The sequence below is a fragment of the Haliotis cracherodii genome, unplaced genomic scaffold (genome assembly GCF_022045235.1).
Source record: "Haliotis cracherodii isolate W230 unplaced genomic scaffold, xgHalCrac1.p SCAF_18, whole genome shotgun sequence".
NCBI classification, from domain to species: Eukaryota; Metazoa; Mollusca; class Gastropoda; order Lepetellida; family Haliotidae; genus Haliotis; species Haliotis cracherodii.
Genome location: NW_027266273.1, coordinates 21,277,720 through 21,299,215, shown reverse-complemented (window position 1 = coordinate 21,299,215; position 21,496 = coordinate 21,277,720). Strand labels below are relative to the sequence as shown.

The 21,496-nt window shown below is 40.4% G+C and overlaps 1 protein-coding gene across 3 annotated transcripts in view; it reads right to left on the bottom strand.

Annotated features, from left to right (window-relative positions):
• Positions 1–1,982: 1,982 nt before the first annotated feature.
• Positions 1,983–21,496, bottom strand: part of LOC139465880 (sonic hedgehog protein-like) — a 154,303-nt gene continuing 134,789 nt past the window's right edge. For all 3 annotated transcript variants that reach the window (XM_071247851.1, XM_071247853.1, XM_071247852.1), the window contains 2 exons: positions 20,047–20,308; positions 1,983–5,843 (listed from right to left, as the gene is read on the bottom strand). In XM_071247851.1, the coding sequence (XP_071103952.1) occupies positions 5,161–5,843; positions 20,047–20,308 (945 nt within the window). In that variant the 3' untranslated portion in view covers positions 1,983–5,160. The remainder of the gene's footprint in view (positions 5,844–20,046; positions 20,309–21,496) is intronic.

Genomic DNA, 21,496 nt, shown 5'->3' with positions numbered 1-21,496 from the left:
CTGACCACACGATCCCGTTAGTCGCCTCTTACGACTAGCATGAGTTGCTGAAGATCAATTCTAACCCGGATCGTCACGGAGCTGATATTGTTGGGATGCTCCTGAGGGCGTAAAGCTATACTCACTCACTCACTCTTTCAGTTCATCACGCTACTGGCTGCCGGTCAGAGTACGGGTAAGTACGTTGCACTTATGTTGAATACATCATAGTGTAAGGACACAGATGAAACTAATGTCCCATATTATGTGATCGACAATCTGGAATTAAGGAGTGTGGCGTAGGGTGTGCACAGCTTCAGCAAAACTCAGGACTTGATACCGATACGGGGCCTCGAACTCAAACCGTTAAATACTAGGCTACCAGACAGGGCTCCACGCCACGCGGCACTCGGTCAAACTGTGATTTAAAGCCAATATTCAGATGAGAAACCCCAGTACATGAAAGGTCTCCTGGTCGTATATCAACACTATTGTTCGGCTGCTGCAGATGTAGTAGGCTGCACGTTAATATTACCTATCGGATAGATTTGTTTGTTTGTTTGTTGTTTAACGCCGCACACAGCAATATTCCAGCTGTATGACGGCGGTCTGTAAATAATCGAGTCTGGACCAGACAATCCAGTGATTGTCATGAGCATCGATCCACGCAATTGGGATTGATGACATGCATCAACCAAGTCAGCGAGCCTGACCACCCGATCCCGTAAGTCGCCTCTTACGACAAGCATAGTCGCTTTTTACGGCAAGCATGGGTTGCTGAAGACCTATTCTACACCATATAGGATCAAACTAGGGTCTTCAGCGTGGCGTGCCACTAAGCTACTCTACCACAGAGGGGTGGTAGGGTAGCGACGTCGGAGACCCTAGTTTGATCCCACATGGTACATGTGGGTAGCCGCTTCTGGTGCCCGTAGCATCACATGGCTGGAATACCGCTTCAACCAGCGTTAACACGGACAGGTGCACGTGGCCTTTGTCTTATGTAGCCGTAGTAGTGGTAGTAGCAGTAGTAGAAGCAGTAGTAACAGCAGCAGTAGTAGTAGTAGCAGCAGCAACAGCAGCAGTAGTAGTAGAAGTAGTGATCTTGGCAGTAGTAGTAGTAGCAGCAGTAGTAGTAGTAGTAGTAGTGGTAGTATTAGTCGAAGCAGCAGCAGAAGTAGCAGTAGTGATAGTAGTAGAAGTAGTGGTAGTGGTAGTAGAAGCAGTAGTAGTTCTATCCGATGGTCATACCCAAACTCCACGGACTTCGTGCCTACTGATAGCCAACATGCGGTTCTGAAACCTGTAACCGTTATAACCTGTTAATCCTGTAACCTGTAAACGTTATAACCTGTTAATCCTGTAACCTGTAAACGTTATAACCTGTTACTCCTGTAACCTGTAAACGTCATAACCTGTTAATCCTGTAACCTGTAAACGTTATAACCTGTTAATCCTGTAACCTGTAAACGTTATAACCTGTTAATCCTGTAACCTGTAAACGTTATAACCTGTTAATCCTGTAACCTGTAAACGTTATAACCTGTTAATCCTGTAACCTGTAAACGTTATAACCTGTTAATCCTGTAACCTGTAAACGTTATAACCTGTTAATCCTGTAACATGTGACGCATGACATAAGGGGACATCGTTCGTTCGTAAATGTCAGCCATGCTTTGCTCCAAGACGGTATTCAGCGATGCACAACCTGACATATATTTTTAATGTAAAAACTACAATTAATTGTACACGATTGTGAAGTCACGATGAGCGATGAGCGTAAGTTAATATTAATGTCATGTATCCATGTCACGCTCTAGAGCATAGGACCGCCTCCGTGGTCCTGTAGATTGGAATACGAAAGGTTTCTGGTGGTGGCAAGTGTCGAACAGATCATGACGTTACTGCTTCATTCATCAATTGAAAACATACGTGAGATTTCTTCAAAAGTGATTTATTAATATACAATAACGAAATAAATATTTTACTTATAGAATCCACGGAGAGCAAAACCTGTTGCTGGGATAGTCAAAAACATTGATAAACTGGAAAAAAAAGAAAATGTACAGTTTAAACACAAAGCTGGCAAAAATGGAGACAAATTTAGCCCATGCATAGCAGGCATGACCAACATACCAGCCTGTCTGTACGGGTAGACTGTAGGAAACTCGGGAATGACAAAAGCTTTAGAACACCTTTGGGACTGTCTAACAACAAGTAGCACACGCTAGTGTCATGTTAATTCACTTCATATTTTCTCAAAAGAAAACAAACACATTGATACACTGAAAGACACGATAGAAAATTCACGATGCCATGGTTTTGGTTTCACAGAATGACAAAATGTTGAAGTACCGGAAGAATATTTGCTTATTGCTTTTTTCTTCTTTTTTTAGTTTAAAAGAATTAAACAGCAATAAAAAATAAATAGGCTCCAAAACATTAGCTAAAAATGTATTGTTATACTAAAAATAATAAATAACTGCTTAAGTACAATGCCCTTAAAGAAGTCGCCTATATAAGCTCAATGTGTGAAGGGTTGATTTTCCAATGCCTACTGAAACACAAAAGATTTTTTTTTATAAAAAGCATACATGGTATGAACATGTGATGAGTTTTTGCACGCACTATGTATCCTGTTCACGTTACTACTCACATCCTTAATTTTCACATCCCTTATGGTACAGCGAACAGTGCAAGAACGACGCAGCATCCCATTACAGCTGGAGACATGACCAGTACCACAGTTGATGAACAGAGAATAGAGTATCTGGGACTGCACACCATTTCCTTCGATTAATCTATAGGGAAACTGATCGCCTCCATCTTGGCACGTCTTTTGACGTTATTTCGCTAGGAACGTGACCTTGGTTGGAGTGGACATGCCCTAGGAAGACAATCTATTTATGAAATACGTTTTCAATAAGATTAATGACAAATCATCTCAGAAGTATTTTATTTATCGATCAAATTTTCCTTCGCCAAATGAATCAGGTACTTGGTGTCACTGATAACAAGGTCGAAATTACAAACAGGACGTCTTGAAAGCTTTCTAATGTAAGGGAGACAACTCAGTATACCACACACATTCACTCTCGAACATTATCGTGGGAATGGACGATCTATCACAACCGATTACCACATTTTCAATGGAAAGTGCGTCGTTTGGAAAGGGAATCTATGTACCAAGGCGCCATCTATACAGAGTTAAGGGGGATAACTTGCTGGTTACTACCAACGAATACCGCTAAATAATAGACAAGACATACACACAGGAAGAACGTATGTATAGGAACACCACTCACACTTCGGAGTGTTTTGTAAATAGTGTACATAGCAAACTGGATTTCATTCAAAACCTGGGCATTTTGATATTTGTTGTTAATTCTTTTCCATTAACAAAAAATCAACAGTGATTGGAAAAAAACAGATCACAAAATGCTGTATCGGTTAATTTGGTATTTCAGCTCTTCTACTTACTCAAATATATTCATGAAAATAATACCTAAGTATAAACTAAACGCTTTCCTAAAACCCATCTAGCTACACGAGGCAGAATACACTATGCTGTATTCGGTGAGGCGAGAGTACAATTTACCTCAAATTACGGATAAAGCGTAATAACCTTCTGATTGTAAACCATAACAAAAAATTAAATGCTGTCTTGGTTATGTTGGTAGTATAGCTTTTGACAAATGCTCAGAAATGATTATCAGAAAATACATTTAGTGAGTATGTACACGGTACGGCCGATCTCAACCTGATCGATAAGGCAGAATGGAAAGGAAACAGCCGCGTACATGAATATTGGTTTACATTGAAAAGATTCGGAGATTAATCTGCTAAAAGGTCCTCCAAACAAATATTCGTTAAATAAACATTTAAAAATAATTTTTGATAACTGAATTCGTTAAAACAAGAGTTCTTCACTCATAACATTATCTCAAACACGCTAAAAGGGCAAAGTCTCCGAAATTTAGATTGCAATGTCTGACACAATATGACCACATGCGTGAAGGAAGCCATGCGTCCGACTCGTCTAGGATATTTAATCTTGAGCAGGTCGTAAATACGTGCCGATGAGAAGTGACCAGGGTGGTTCCCACACCTGTAAGTCACGGCAAAATAATTTATATTATATAATGTTGCTGCTAGAAACTTTGAGCATTTTGCTTTTGTTAAATTAAAGAAAATAAACAACTACTAAACACAACATTGTGTATTTTTATTCTGTGGTCTGTTTAAGTGATGTTTTCACTTTGTGGATATATTTAGTGTAATATATTTAATGCAAAACCGAACGTGGTGTTTCTGTTATGATACCCTACCAGAGATAAGAACTGAGTAAATGTTTAAGGGATAAAATGTCATCCCTGTTCTTTTGCTTTTTTAAGAATTAGTCTGGGTACACATGTTTTACGTGAGAGAAAGTTCATGGCTTAAGATAGTTGGATGTATGAAATTAAATATGGTATATGTTGACGACATTCTGTACACAAGTGTAACTGTAGTTTGTGAGAACGTGTTTTATCATGATGCTCTATGTCAGTCTGTACAAAAATACACTACTCAATGTATCTACACCGAATATAGTGGAAATGATGTATAAAATTTGGCTTTCAAATAAATAAAATGTTAATATATGAAAAATGCATTGTCCAGCTACAGTCCTGCTATTATCTATTGACATACATATTTGATCAAAAAACATCATCCAAAGATATACACAGGTGTCATCAAAACACTGATGACGTCATGTCAAAAATGTCAGCACACAGTGACGTCACAATGACGTCACTTTTAGTTTTGTGTTATTCTCATAGGACATTCACATGAAGTCAATATAAGCTTCAAAATCACATGCGTACAAGCAGGCTTCGGGTTTGAAATATGGGAGTGTGTTTTCCTCCAAATCTGGGTCGATATTTAGCAAAGCACTGATATGCACACCAACATGACTTGTCTGTCAAAAGCACTATTTCAAACGACTCCGCTTTCAATATTTTGTCAGAAGTCGCATTCTGGCGTGACGTCATATGGCGGTACTGTGACCTCATAGCGGTATTGTGACGTCATATGGCGGTATTGTGACCTCATAGCGGTATATTGTGACGTCGCAGCAGTCAAGGGTTACGTCGACAAACCTTTGTCTGAGATTAAGTTTTCACATCTACACACACATCAGGGAACATATAAAACACTCCTGCTGAGGAAGAGTGATGCAAAATTATAGAGAACCTTTGCGTACCGGTGAACACCCTTCGGATCTGGGGTGTTCACTACGTCGGAGAGTTGCGTTAGCCACGGCGCGTGCGCAGATAAGTCATAAAGGCCTCGTATAGGCGCAAAAACAAGATGTGCAATGTTCGCATTATTGATAACAGCATAGCAAGACGCTAATACGCCATCCACAACGATTGTTCCGCTATGGGTGAGAGGTGCATACACCCCCCTTTCAGTCCTCGATGTAACCATGGTAACACGTGACGCTTTTAAATATTCCACGTTGTCGTCATGGTTACCGTACAGAAGAAACTGGCCTGGTTTTACCGTCTCCGCATACACTACGACGCTACTGTCGAACACATTCCCTGTACAGTTGGAGTGGGTCACGTAGATCAAATGTTTCGCTGTCAGCGTAATTGTTCGTCCATCTTCAGTGGTTATGGTATAAAACAAAGCTGTCTCTCCGATGTTGCGATCTAGGAACGTTATCACCTCACTAAATTCCAGCTGTCCGCCACTGCCAACGCCAAGGACCATGTCTCCAACTGCCAGATGGTCCATAGCAACGGTTCCTCTTTGCGTTGTCACCATCCCGTAACCAGGGAAACAACCCCCGATTTTGATAGCCACGGAGGAATCTGGAGATTAAAAAAACAGAATGAGAGAGATGAATATAAACGAGGAGATACATCCATCACTTCATCAATCTTAGTCGTGTCTATTTCAAACTAAAAAGGACGATATTCAATATTATATTGTAATATAAGGAACAGTGGTTACCCAGACTCCTAAAGCGCCATAATTTGCTGTGAAGAATTGTCTCCATAGGTATCTTGGTTTTGGTTGTTGTTTTTTTTGTTAAACACCGCACTCAGCAATATTCCAGCTATATGACGGCGGTCTGTAAAATAATCGAGTCTGGACCAGACAATCCAGTGATTGATATCTTGAGCATCGATCCCTTGGGATTCGATGACCGTGCATCAACCAAGTCAGCGAGCCTGACCACCCGATACCGTAAGTCGCCTCTTACGACAAGCATAGTCGCCTTAACGGCAAGCATGGGTTGCTGAAGACGTATTCTACCCCGGATCTTCCTTAGGTATCTACTAATGTGGGTTTGAATGACCTTTTCGCTGTGATAAGATGCTTGGCTTGTCAGCACCATACTTATGCTCGTGGACTCACAAAAGTGGTAAACATCTAAGACCTATCCCAATTCGGTCTTTCCTGACACATCAAGCTAACACGCTGTGATAAATCAGAAGTATTATTCAAAGTGGCGTGATGCAAGACGCAAACACCCTAGTATATTTACCATGGTACTACAGGCACCCCAAATTGACTGATGCTTGTCATCGTATCCCAATTGCGTAGATCGATGCTCATGATGTTAATCACTGGATTGTCTGATCCAGATTATTTACAGACCGCCGTCATATAGCTGGTAAATTGCTGAGTGCGGCGTTAAACAACAAACCAACCAACCAACCATGGTACTAAGGAGAGGCGAGGTAGGCAACTGGTTCAAGCATTCGCCGAACTTCACGTTATAAATACAGTAAACAGAGAGATTAGGCTTTGAGAACTTAAAGACTCGTCCCTGTGTTTTGTTGTCGAAGATTGGACCTCCTTAATTTAATCATTGCAATTGGCTAATTATGTCATGGTCCGTGTAACATATGTACTTAGTGTTTAAGCGGATTCGAGTCCAACATAATAGATGGAATACTGAGCTGTGTGACAGGCAGTCCTGCTCGACAACGGAATGGGGATCCGTACCAAAACATCACTATAACAGTATATTAAAGAAACTGATGCCCATAAATTCTGGCCACTTTGTAGATGAAATATTGCTTAACGCGTCATAATACATAAAACTAAGTCACCATGTCAATGTCTATCCATATATTGACTACCACGGTGCGGGTCCAAGCTCATATGAGTTGATTGATTGGCTATTTGCCGACCCGACATAGGATTCGTGGTTTGAAATGTCTCAAGCCATCCTACTCGTTTGTTTGTTTGTTTGTTTGTTGTTTAGCGCCGCACTCAGCAATAATCCAGCTATATGACGGTGGTCTGTAAGTAATCGTGTCTGGACCAGACACTGCAGTAATTGACATTATGAGCATCGATCTACGCAATTGGCATACGATGACATGCAGCAATGGTAATAATAATGATAATAATAATAATAATAATAATAATAATAATAATAATAATAATTAACAATAACAATAGGGATCTATCTGGGTCTGTTCAATGGCCCAAAGTCAGTCCCAAATTGAAACTAGATAATTCCCAGTCCCCCTTATGGGGAGTCAAACCAGCGAACGGTTTGACCACTGCGCTAGCTCACCGTCAACTGTACTGGAGAGAATTGTGACTATAAGGGCCTTCTGGAAACATCCGAAATCACGGGCTATCTCACACAGCCCGCCCAGGATGGAAGGGGAGAGTGGGGATTCGATTGGCTTCGATAAAGCAAATGTTTAGCTGTATCAAACTTTTATATGCATTTTATTCTGCATTGGCTAAAACCATAAAATATGTCCTATTAACAGCAATAATGAAAGGTAGCTTAGCATTACTCGTAAAATTGGTGATCTAGCTGAAAGATTGTCGACAAGGGCGTAAATGCCTATTCACTATTCATTGTAGAGCTATGGCCACCATTAATTCGTCTTATTGCACAAGCGTCTCACCATTAATATTGATTGTCTTTTGAAAAGATTTGTCCGATTCAAAGTTGTTTACTTGACTTTTATTCATATTCTTCCAAAGATGCTTAATGTTCTAATTTTTTTAAGCATTATATAAATTATTACTGCAAATATAATGTCTGCAGCTTCCCCATTGTAAAGAGCGTGGCATCAAATTAGCAGTTAACTTTCAAGAGACAGAAAAATTCCAATCCCAAAATAGTTGATAACGATCGTAAGCGGCTATCCTCCGGTCGTAATTAATGTGTTTAACTAACAATCAAAGTACAATTGAGTTCAAATCATGTTCCTCCGGGGTGTACATGTATATTTCAATGAATACTGAACCTGGTATCTTAAGTACATACAAAGTACCCGCAGCGAGTGTGATATGGTTTTCCTCGCGACTGAGTACAGGCGCCGCCGACAGTCTGTCGCGCCTAGCCGACGGTGTTATAAAACTCTACACTGATTCCGATTGGAGATGGCGGACATATCAAACCGATCTGTCATTCATTTTCAAAAAGTGTCACTCAAACCCGAAATGGACAATAGATAAAACAGCGTCGGTAGGTTTTCTCGCCCTGGTGGCAAAACTATCGCGAGATGGTTCTATACTAATCGGCGGAACTGGGTGACGACAAAACGTCATTGAAAACAAAGCCGATCAACTCACAGGAGCAATATAGCGCAGGCGTCAGACTGATATCATTTTATTACTGGAAATAGTTCAGGGGGGAGTCTCATCTGCCTCAAAAATCGGATCATGGCAGTCGGGATGGACAGGGGACTCCGCTGATACTATCTGTCGTATAATGCCTTCAAAGGATCACAGATATACAAAAGCGTCCATTGTTCAAACAATTTTATTTCCAAATGTGAAATTTAAGCCGATGTTAATGCAATCCTGTACGGCTGTTTTCGTGTTGTGCTAAATTGCATCCCTGTTTCATATTGCGGTCGGTGTAAAGCCAGCAACAACTATTCTTGCGTGAAGTAATTTTAATAGTGGGCATGCAAATAACGTGAATTTTTATATACAAAATTTTATGAATAAAAGATTTCGGTTGACAATGGTGCATTTTTTTCATACACTTTGTAATAAAAAAAAATGAAACCATTGTCATTTTGAATCAAATATGAGTATATGATTTCTCTTATCCGGCATTCTAAATGGCTACTTAAAACGAGACAAGGAATGTAAAGAAAACCTATATTTGTTTTCATTTCAATTATTCTTTTTTAAAAGTTCATACAAACAATAATATCAATGCGATCTGCCCATGAAATATAATACCATCTGTACGCCAAAACAGATCTCCATCACAATATCGTCAAGAAAAATCTTTTAAATAGTTACACACAGAATGTAAGTTTCAAACGTATCTATACACCCTGATCCACGATACCAGCATGTGTTGACTAAGATACATAAAGAAGTCAATCCATGTCAATACCTATGTGGAGTAAAGATACAGTTTAGAACAACGGTGTCAAGGAAGGACTCTACTCCACTATCAAGAACCTAGGACCATCCTTGGTCCAGCTTCTGTCTTTATAGTCCTGTGCGAGGAACTGAATCATCGACCCATTCCATGTAGGGTAATATTAGCTTAAGAGGCTTCTTAAATTTTCGTTTAACAGCCAAATAAAGCAATTTTTGAACGACATGAGGTCCAAGTAATACGTGTGAATTATCAAACTTCCAAACTATTATAATACATTTCTGAAAAACACGTTTAGTCAGAGCTCCAGATAAGCTGCGTATCTGCGTGAAATACGCATCAGAAATGCAGAAATACGCAGTAAAATATAATCCAAGCGTATCAAATACGCAACGAACATTACAGATACGCTAAAAAAATAAAACTTGTGCGTATCATCAAAATATTGTGAAGTAACCCTGCGTATTCGATAAGCAAATCAGCAACTTATTTTGAATTATAAACGGGCATTCCGTCAACCTTGCCAAACTCCACGATGACAGTTACATCATTATCATTTGCCATCACACTTTCTTGTGGAAGTATCGTGGTATTTTTGAGTCCTATAAAGCTCTCGAACCCACACGACACCAGTTTGCAGGGACTAGATGAATAGTGTTTTTAAATATTTAACTTAAATACCCACATCTGTAAAAACTAGTGGGTAACAGAAATTTGAATACGCAGATTGAATTACTGATACCCAATGATTTTAAAATGCATGGGTAAAATACCCACAACACCAAAAGCTTATCTGGACCTCTGAGTTTAGAGCAGAAAGTGTTTTAAAGCATTCAAATGTATCCTAAAGGGAGCCTCAGGTCGCGGTAGCCGATCACACGCACGTTTAACGCCAACGACTGTCTGATAGTTCATTACGAGTACACGGGACTAGTAAACCCAAATAACGTATGGATATGTGTCGTTCTCGCACGCCCAGAAAGATCACCAACGAACCCGGTTGCGTCAAGGGCAAACACTGCAAAAATCTACAGAATGTGACGTAGAATATTTCAACATTCAATAAGAGATTTCTCAAACATGCTCAAATTGAAATTCTTCAACTATTTGAAAGTTAACCCTCCAGTCTCTCCATGAAGGCCTAAGCGGTTGTCTGCAAGCACAGATGGGCGAAAAATGGAGTTTCGGGTAGCCCCTTTAACTGTTTACACAAGTTAACGTCTTCGTGACTTCCCGCGGTGTTTGGACGAGACTTTAAACATGGAGGTCAAAAGTCAGACCAAAATGGCGTAGAGTTAAGTCGGTTCGCCCGAGATCTCGCGCCTCTTTCACGTGACGTGTAGACGACAGCAGATTTTCAGTTTGCCGAATGTTTTTGGTCTGTTTGGGGGGTTCAGTTCCGTCGCCCTGGGGTCAGGTAAAAATGAATGTTCTTGGTCCTGGGACAGTCGTTAATCGCACTGGGAGATGGTTTGGGAAACAACAAATCAACATCATTTGTCAAACGTTACACGGACCTTCAGCTAATGAGAGAAGCTCAACAGACTAAATAACACCAACAGTGAATGTGTACACGGTTTTTTTTGTTGGTTTGTTGTTTAACGCTGCACTCAGCACTATTCCAGCAATATGCCTGTAAATAGTCGAGTCTGGACAAGACAATCCAGTGATTAATATCATGAGCATCGATCCACGCAATTTGGATCGATGACTTGCATCAACGAGTCAGCGAGCCTGATTACCCGATCCCGTTTGTCGCCACTCACGACAAGCATAGGTGCCTTTTCCGACAAGCAAGACCTATTCTCTAACCGGATCTTCACGTGTCAATCTCGTATGTACAAGTTTTACACAGGGCACACGTCAGGTCGACACCTGACTGGACAGGACGGCGGCCTGTGACATAATCATGTCGGGGCGGTCGGGTAGCCTAGTGGTTAAAGCGTTCGCTCGTCACGCCGAAGACCCGAGTTCGATTCCCGAAAATGGTACAATGTCTGAAGCCCATTTCTGGTGTCCCCCGCCATGATATTGCTGGATTATTGTCAAAGGCGGCGTAAAACCATACTCACTCAGTCACTCACTCACTCATAATCATGTATGTGCCAGTGACTGAAACAATGAGCAACTGTTTATGACATCGGGACACGAACACACACAATCAGCCTTGTCCTGGAGCCTGACCTCCCGACCCATTCAGCTGTCAACAAGCCACGGAGTGTCTGGGATCTCATCCAGCCCGGGGTCATTGGTAATTCAAAGTATCAAAGTACGTAAACACCTCCTGTCCATGCGACCCGTGAAGGTCCGGAGAATAGGTCCGCAGCAACCCATGCTTGCCGTAAAAGGCGGCTATGCTTGTCGTAAGAGGCGACTGACGGGAACGGGTCGGCAGGCTAGCTGACTTGGTTGATGCATGTCATCGTATCCCAATTATGTGGATCGATGCTCATGATGTCAATCGCTGGATTGTCTGGTCCAGACTCGATTATTTACAGATCGCCGTCATATAGCTGGATTATTGTTGAGTGCGGCGTTAAACAACAAACAAAACAAAACTCCTGCCCATGCTTAAAACGGGAGGATATCTGCACTGGTGGTGTTGTGTACCCGATGTACGTGAAAGTGCAAAGACGGGTGGATATCTACTGTACACTACTGACGCCATGTACCCGATGTACGTGAAAGTGCAAAGACGGGTGGATATCTACTGTACACTACTGACGCCATGTCCCCGATGTACGTGAAAGTGCAAAGACGGGTGGATATCTACTGTACACTACTGACGCCATGTCCCCGATGTACGTGAAAGTGCAAAGACGGGTGGATATCTACTGTACACTACTGACGCCATGTCCCCGATGTACGTGAAAGTGCAAAGACGGGTGGATATCTACTGTACACTATTGACGCCATGTCCCCGATGTACGTGAAAGTGCAAAGACGGGTGGATATCTACTGTACACTACTGACGCCATGTCCCCGATGTACGTGAAAGTGCAAATACGGGTGGATATCTACTGTACACTACTGACGCCATGTCCCCGATGTACGTGAAAGTGCAAAGACGGGTGGATATCTACTGTACACTAGTGACGCCATGTCCCCGATGTACGTGTAAGTGCAATGACGGGTGGATATCTACTGTACACTATTGACGCCATGTCCCCGATGTACGTGTAAGTGCAATGACGGGTGGATATCTACTGTACACTATTGACGCCATGTCCCCGATGTACATGTAAGTGCAAAGACGGGTGGATATCTACTGTACACTACTGACGCCATGTACCCGATGTACGTGAAAGTGCAATGACGGGTGGATATCTATTGTACACTACTGACGTCATGTCCCCGATGTACGTGTAAGTGCAAAGACGGGTGGATATCTACTGTACACTACTGACGTCATGTCCCCGATGTACGTGTAAGTGCAAAGACGGGTGGATATCTACTGTACACTACTGACGCCATATCCCCGATGTACGTGAAAGTGCAATGACGGGTGGATATCTACTGTACACTACTGACGCCATGTCCCCGATGTACGTGAAAGTGCAAAGACGGGTGGATATCTACTGTACACTATTGACGCCATGTCCCCGATGTACGTGAAAGTGCAATGACGGGTGGATATCTACTGTACACTACTGACGCCATGTACCCGATGTACGTGAAAGTGCAATGACGTGTTGTTATCGGCCAAAGACATTCGAACGCTGTTCCTGATAAAGACACGTTACAGCCCCCAATCGGGCTTCACGAAGCATTCTACCACCATATTCCGCTATGGCTGTCAAGTGGGAAAATATCAATCTGAAGTTCGTATGTTCAGTAAGCAATGTTCCAAGGTATACCATGTCCACGTGGCACCCAGCTGATCCGTTCACGTCTTACGATGTCATTTATTCAAACATATCCAAACACACCATTACATCAATGAAACAGTATGCGAGCGGTCTTCATATCAGCCCCAATTAGGGGTTTGAGTTCTTTTAAAAACATATTTGGCGTATTTGTGAAATGGGATAGCCAATATTTTGGGAGGTTTCAAGTGTATTTGCAATATCGTTGTCAAGTATTATCACAACGACTGAAAAGAAACGCGCTCCCTCATTAGCAATAAATCCTTAAAGCACGTCAAAACACAGATGTTGTTTCATCTAACAACTCCATGTGGCTCGTCCGCTGCAAATCATCTCCGTATTGTACGTTCAGTCTAAAGGAGAATAATTGTTTATGTCGCCAATGTTTATATTTCTCTTAGCAGCCTAATTCATGGTTTATTCCTCTTTCCAGCCCCCCTGAAAGGTGTTTTCACCACAATAGATTTAATGTGTGGAAACCGGCTGGCAAATTGACATTTCGCTATACTTTTCATTTGCTCTATTTACTTGACTAGAGAGCATTCGTTTTAACGACAAACATAGGATTGTGTCTTGCATTCCTATCCCAGTGCGATGCCATGTTCCGATTTTACACTCAACCCAGAGGGTGCGGGTTTCGTCACTTGTATTGTACTATTTCACAGATTAAGAATTTGACACCATCACCTTCACGCGAATAGAATCACACTGGCACCGAAACATTGGATGTTTATTGGGTAATAGGTATAACTAATTGCCATTTAGTTGATACAACTGTCAGAGTATGTAAATACTAACACAGGCCCAGACAAGGCGGCTGCTCAAAGTTTGCCTTCCTTTCACTTTTGTTTGGGACTGAGAACTAGTGTTATGAAGAATGCCGATGAATAGAGGTCACACTTAATGGCAACGCGACTAACAATCACCATCAGAGAAAATTGATCAAAGGGCAGGTTGACCTGATCAAAACGTGATAATTAAAAGCTTTTCCTCACGTACATATAGTGTGCAGCGTTGTACTGCGTTGTATTAATACCCATACCTGTACAGGTATGACAAATCTAAATATTTAGATTTATGCAACGTTTACAGGTGTATTATATAAAGTCCCTCGGTTCTACACTGATCAGATTGTTTTCCCTATTAACAAACAACACCAAAGACGCCTACGTGAACTAAATTCTCTACGTAATTTATCATCGGTACGTTGACAAAATGCTCACGATTAGTCTTAAGTAAAAATATATTTCAATTTTGAAAAAAACGTTTTTGCATTTCTATTTCAGTCGCACAATTTCCAAATATTTAATTACGAATAATAACCAAAATAAACTGGACTAGGTGAACCCAAACGTGTATACAAAGCGAGCAGTTGTCGGGTCACACCAAACTTCAAAGGGAGCTCAAAATACAATTAGTTGACCCGACAGACGTCCACGTTAAGATGGAATTCCCTGACAAAAAACTAGCCTAGGAGAATTTCTGAATTCCGACGTAGGCCAAGGACCTACGCATTGCCAGGTACGACACTATTCGTCGTCGCCGCGAACACGTCCTACAAACATCCACGGCATTCTCTGCGCATGTCTCATTCTTTAATGCGCATGCCTCATTTTCTGTCTAATTGCTTCCGGATGAAAGCCTTTTAACTTATATGTTTTACCCCCAACACATTGGTGAGAAAAAATTTGAAATTTAAATTTGTAACATGCTTTACAGCAATTCCGATTTACGAAGATTAAGGAATGAACTAACAGTATGCGCAATGTGTGATATGGAATTAAGTTCAACGGTACGTAAACCGTCACTGAAGTTGCATCAGCCATTATTTTAAACAAGACAGGTAAATATAAAAAAACCATTTAAATATGCCCCGTAGTTGAATATACTGTTGACAATTTCACTGGCCAAAGCACAACAGGTAAATATTGTTGAAGTAAACTCAATCTCACAGAAATCCGAGTTTTTTAAATATTTGTCCAGGGCACCGTTCCACAAAGCGATCGTAGCCTTAAGACGATTGTTTCTCAACATAGACTTATGACAGTCGTAGCCTTACGATCGCTTTGTGGAACAGAGCCCAGATGACTAGTGTAAACCTGATCCTGCTAGTCCTTATTTCACTAGTCTGTAGCTAGTTCCGCTTGAACAAGACAGAAATGTTGACTGTTTACATTTTCGGTATTATTATTATTATCATTAATATTATTATTCAGTTTTATCTAGTTCCAGTTTGTAGCAAAATTGAAGCATTGAGAATTATAGACATCAAGTGCTCCTAGTCAATGAGGACTACAATCAGTGGAATTCTACTTGACCTTGAACAATTTTGTTGTCTCGGGCTAGCTCACCAGCGTGAATTTCGAAGGCTCTCTTGACAGGCGCGGACCTGGATCTGTGAAACTGTTGCATTATCAGAGGCGACGCGATTTGTCTATTACATAACGGTGCATTTCGTGTATCAAAATAAACTTGACATTCGCGCATGCGTGATACGTTTAAGTTGGTTATAACGCCACCTATAGTACACACATCTAGGGTAATAGGCTGTTCCGCGCTCACACGTCATGGAAACGCCTTGTCATTTTGCCATTGTAGTGACAGACAAAGTTAGTCTTCTCCAACTATCGAGTCACTTTTGTGGGCGGATGTTAACGTATAATAAAGAGAAAGTAAAAGCTGAGTTACCTGCCAAGTGGCAGTGTGTGCAGGTTACGGCGAATCACGGGGGTGGGGTACGGGAAAGCGGGATATACGACACTGAGTAAATATAACCACCGAGGGCCATGAGGGGTGGGGTCCTGGTTATTATTATTACATTTTCACGCAAATACCTACGCACAGTGTCATAAACTGCCGAGCAAAACAACGCATACACTTAAAAATTGGATTTGACCCAAATAGTACCAAACGTTATCAAAACCTTACTCGGCTGAAAACAGTCGCTGAAACTCAACTATGATACCCGTATCAACTACATCGTCATAGAATAATAACTTCTTGCTTGTGTCATGTTTAGCCACCATCAAACATGGCTGTATACTTTCTTTTGTCTGGCAGTGTACGTTTTGTAAAAGTTCGTGAATCTGCATATCTATTACTGTCTTATTGCATAAGCAATACCAATCAAACGTTTGGGTGTGTAAGGTTTGATAAAGCCGTAGATTTGTAGTTTGTAGATTTGAGTAAAATTGTTTGTTTATAATGGCCTAACCGTCAAAAAATGCACAAAAAAGCCCAGAAATAAACGTATAACTGAAAAGTGTACCTGGCATGCAATATAACCCCACATCGACATGACACGTGGCGTTAAAAAGTCTGGGGTTTTTTGTTTTTGTTCTTCTTCTACTATATTCTTATTTGTGTGCGTGCGTGCGTGCGTGCGAGTGTATGGGTGTTTTTTTGTTGGTTTTTTGTCTGCAATATTCCAGTTACGTGACGGCGGTCTGTAAATGATCGAGTCTGGATCAGACAATCCAGTGATTGACATTATGGACATCGTAGCATAAGCTTCTGAAGATCAATTCTAACCCGGATCTTCACGTGTGGGGTGAAATTAACAACACATTTTAACCGTGTTATTGTGTCTCATCACGGGTACATACGTTGATTTACAGTTTGAAGCGTGTACAAACCTGACTATCTTCTATGTAGTCATACGTATCATACATTTGCGCTGGTTATATATGTTTATTATTGTGTTGCCACGCGTATCTTTACGTACATAACGTATTTTTGCTTTCGATCGTTACGTACATAACGTATTTTTGCTTTCGACCTACCGTGCTTATAGTTCAGACAGACCATATCATTACTACCGATCGACAGTATTTTCAGTCCAGACCGATCGTATCTTTACACACACCGATCATATTTTTATTTCGTACCGAACGTATATTTAAATCTGACCGACCGTATACTTTCTCAGACCGACCGTATATTTAAATCTGACCGACCGTATATTTACCTCTGACCGACCGTATACTTTCTCTGACCGACCGTATACATTCTCTGACCGACCGTATATTTACCTCTGACCGACCGTATACTTTCTCTGACCGACCGTATACATTCTCTGACCGATTATACCTTCACTAACGATCGACTGTATCGTTAAACGAAAACAATACTGATCTCAAAAAAACTATTTGAGAGTTTTGTTCTTTGAAATGATATCAGGTCCCACCTCCTGCGTTACAGCGAAGAAAGTTAATATTTTGTCCTTTTCTTATTTCTGACCAATCCTACTACTGTCAGTGAGTGAGTGAGTATTGATTTACGTTGTGCTATCATTCAGCTGCAGCGATTCTATTATGTGCATCTATTTCAAAAAAAAGTTTTCTATCACCGAATTTTTCAGTTCAACTTCCCATACGACATTTACACACACACAAAAAGTGTATATGTTATTGTAAAAAAGTAAATTCTGTCTCAGTTCTTCAACAATAAAATTTGACAGATCCATGGGCTTTTTGTCGCAAAAAGCATACACAGACATTGGCTTCGGGGGAAAGGTTTGGAACATGCTTAAAATTCGTATATGGGCGCACCTGCATAAATCGATCTTAGCACTATGACTAGCGTAATTCTATATTGTGTGGTTGTACGATTATGTTGACAAAAACATTCACGCGAGCGTGCCCAGGACTGTGCAGGCATACAGTCATTCAGTCTCACACCACGATCAGTTACTCAGTCAACGGTACGTATCTTATGTTGTTCCTCTAAAACATTTTTTTTCCTTTTAGAAAGTGAGTTCACATATCCTGGAAGTCTTCGGTTGCCCAGTATAAAAATCAAATTATCGGTTGTCCATTACAGAATTCAATTTCCATTATAAAAACCAAATGATCGGCTGTTCATCATAAAAATCAAATCATATGCTGTCCATTATATAATCAAGTCATCGGTTATCAGTTCCTGATATTAATAAAAGCGACAAAACCCTTTCCATTATAAAAAAATCATGAGTTCGCTGTACGATGGCTACGTGTGTTTATGAATCACTATTATTATTAATTAATAATTATTAATAATTACTATTATTATTATTATAATTATCAAGATACCAGGTGTTAACGAAAAGTGAGTGTATCCTGCCCACTGGTGACATACGCAAAAAGACACATGCAAAGGCAAGTCAATTTTCCGCTGGAAAGACACGTGAACATGTTGTACAAATCAAAATATGGAATTGCATGAATTTTATCACTGACACGTCAAATTTGCAAAATCTACCGTAAAACGTTTTGAAAACTTTCCAAAGGCCTTGAATGTTGTAACCCTTATCAAACAACGCATGAGGAGCCGTGTAACGCTCTTTGAAATCTTCTTAGAAAGAGCATGCTCGATTTACCTCAAAAGTTGTGAAATGTAGACACTAAAGGCTGGCGACATCAAAGACAGCCAATAGATAGATTCACAAACCTTTCTTAACAATCGCTTTTCAACAAACACTGACATTAATTAGAATCTACCGGTACTGATAGTCAGAATATTAAACATGCAGCAGTATACAGTGTTGTGTCAGTGTTAGTCTGTCTGGGTCCCCCAACAGTATTATTTTCCCAATCGCCAGCCCTTACTTTAATGCAGTAGCCCAAAGTGAAGCAGATCTAGATATTCCATAAGTTCAGGACCCCCCATCTATTCTCACTGGGCTCCTTTTCACTTCAAATGCAATAGCTTCTTTCTATCAAAATTATATATTTTCAGAGATTGAGCGTAGTCTATATGAGCGCTGGCAGTGGTCCTCTCGTAACCACGCCTTGAACGGAGCGAAGATACTCGCAATGCACAACACAGAGAAATCCGAGAATTTTTGTCAACATACTAATTATTTTGGTCGTCATTTCTACGACCCTTATAACAGCCGGCAAAGAAGCGGCGAGATATGCCCCTTTTGTTATACAACAAACGCATTTTTGGGTCAGATTATTTACCTAGCGAGCTGTTAGTGCCTCCCCAGATTGCTCGGCACGTCTTCGTGCTAATGGTCAAAGTTTAAAAAAAGTGACAGTGATTTTTTCAAAATACAAAATCGCGGATGGCGAGCGCCGACCAATGAGAGTCCCAAACACGATAGTGCTATGTTAATGACAGTGTTGTGAGTATTCCGCTATAGGGCAGGTTTTCTGCTCTACATGTGTAGTTACGACTATGAAAACCGCCAAATTCGATGTGACATTTTCACGCACTATTTGCACTAGTGTCAGTTGACCCACTAAACAACACTAAAGTTGGCAATACACCTTAATCAAAAGTTTAAAAAGACATATTGGTCGGTTTGATTGATTGAGTGAATATTGTTTAACGCCGCACCATGAAGTTTTCGGCAACGCACGAACTCAAGGTGTTGCAATGATATGAACGTGACTTGTTACACGGGGATCGAACCCAATCAATCTGTGACCAGTGTAAATGTCATACCTCTACCACCGCGGATATATTTCGGCTAATATACATATACAAACTCAAAAGTCAATTATGAAAATAAATTGACTAAACGTCTTCAATCTATTATGGTCAATTTTCTTTTTTTAACAAACCAGAGAATACAGAATTTTTTGTTAAAAAAACACCCATGGATTCCTTTCATCACACTACACACGCCACAATGCAACGTTAACCTCGTTTATCCGGTCTCTACCTTTTCGAGTAAAATCGTTTGGATTAAGATGAGTCCGGATTAACGTCTCATGTGAATGAACTTTTATTTCTTTGTAATTCATGTTCCCTCCAGTCACTACCCCAACTACAGAGCGTCGCGTTAACGAATTTTATCTGTGACTATTTATTTTTTTAAATGTGACACAAAATGCTTACCTGACTTTACCGAACAATGAATGTGATTCCGTGACTCGTAGTAGACCCAATCAAATCCTGATTCCACAGCGAGGCGCGCGAGCATACCATATTTGGCTCTGTCTTTATCCGACGTTGTGATATCTACGGCTCTGCCTTCATAATGCAGTGAGTCCTTGGAGTGAGTCCCATCCTCATCCCACGCCTCAGTCACGCGCAGCTTCACCCCAGGCCACTGATTCATCACCGATATCGCCAACATGTTCAGCTTTTCTTTACACCGCTGAAACAAACAATGACAATATAAAACATAATCCACGGTAGCAATTCTGTGAAGAACACATTATACAAAACAACCAAAGATGGACCATGCACGTAAACCAGTGATTTGAGAGGAGCATTGGTCAATGTGTGGCTAAGTCAAACTCTTGGTATTAAACAGACTAAGGGAATTCATTATTAATATGTAAAGTATATTTTTTTTAAGAAGAGAATATATTACCAACTATATATTTTACAAAATTGCCAAAGGATAGAAATATCATGTTATGTGCACTCGAAGCTCTAAATGTATCGTTGTGTTGGCGCTTATCAAATATGTAATGTTGAAAACTATAATCATTCCATTAATAACGATATTCATTTAATAGAAAAATTATCAGTCTTCATTAGAAACAAATAAGCACTGAAAACAGTCAAGAAAAATGCATATCTTTGAGTGAACTGATTTATTAAGGAACACGCGAAATGGAAGTCGTGTTGGGTTAACGCTCTTCTATATTAAGACGTAAATAAATAAATGGACAGTTATTTGTAATTTTAACGAAATGCTTTCAATCATGCGTTATTTACTTTAGTGCCCTTTATCTATCAACAGATTTAGTGTTGTCTCGTTGACCTAGCATCAAGGCATCCCATTTAGATTTCATTTGCTGTTTTCTTATATCGTATAACATTTTACGACAAAATAAATGCACCTTATGTTCCGTATTTTATTTAGCTGTCCTCGGTCTGGCTACCTCGTGCAAGAATAAAGGAAGATTTAGCTGCTATGTAATCGAACAGGGGCGGACCTGGACTAACACGCGTTCTTTTCCATTGTATTCCTCAGCTGGAGTTATTGCCATTAAAGCCCCTGGTTTAGGGCTGAGATTAGGTCCCTGTTGCCCCGATATATCCCAGTTTGGAACACAGTAACCAAGTTATATTTACAACCATTGTCATACATATAGCATTAACACTCCAGCTGAGCATGTCATGGTCGGTCTTCTTCATGATAATTGTTCATGGCAAAGGAACATGTTATTGGGCTGTTTCCTTAAATAGAAGCCCCGGGTTTAACATATCTCTCATATACTATTATTTCGTTTGCTAAAATAACAAGTAACTGAGCTAAGACTAATCAGTTTTTTATTGCAAGTTATTAATAGTTACCCTTCAGCGTTTCAGTTCTGTTATGTTCTTTTTAAGA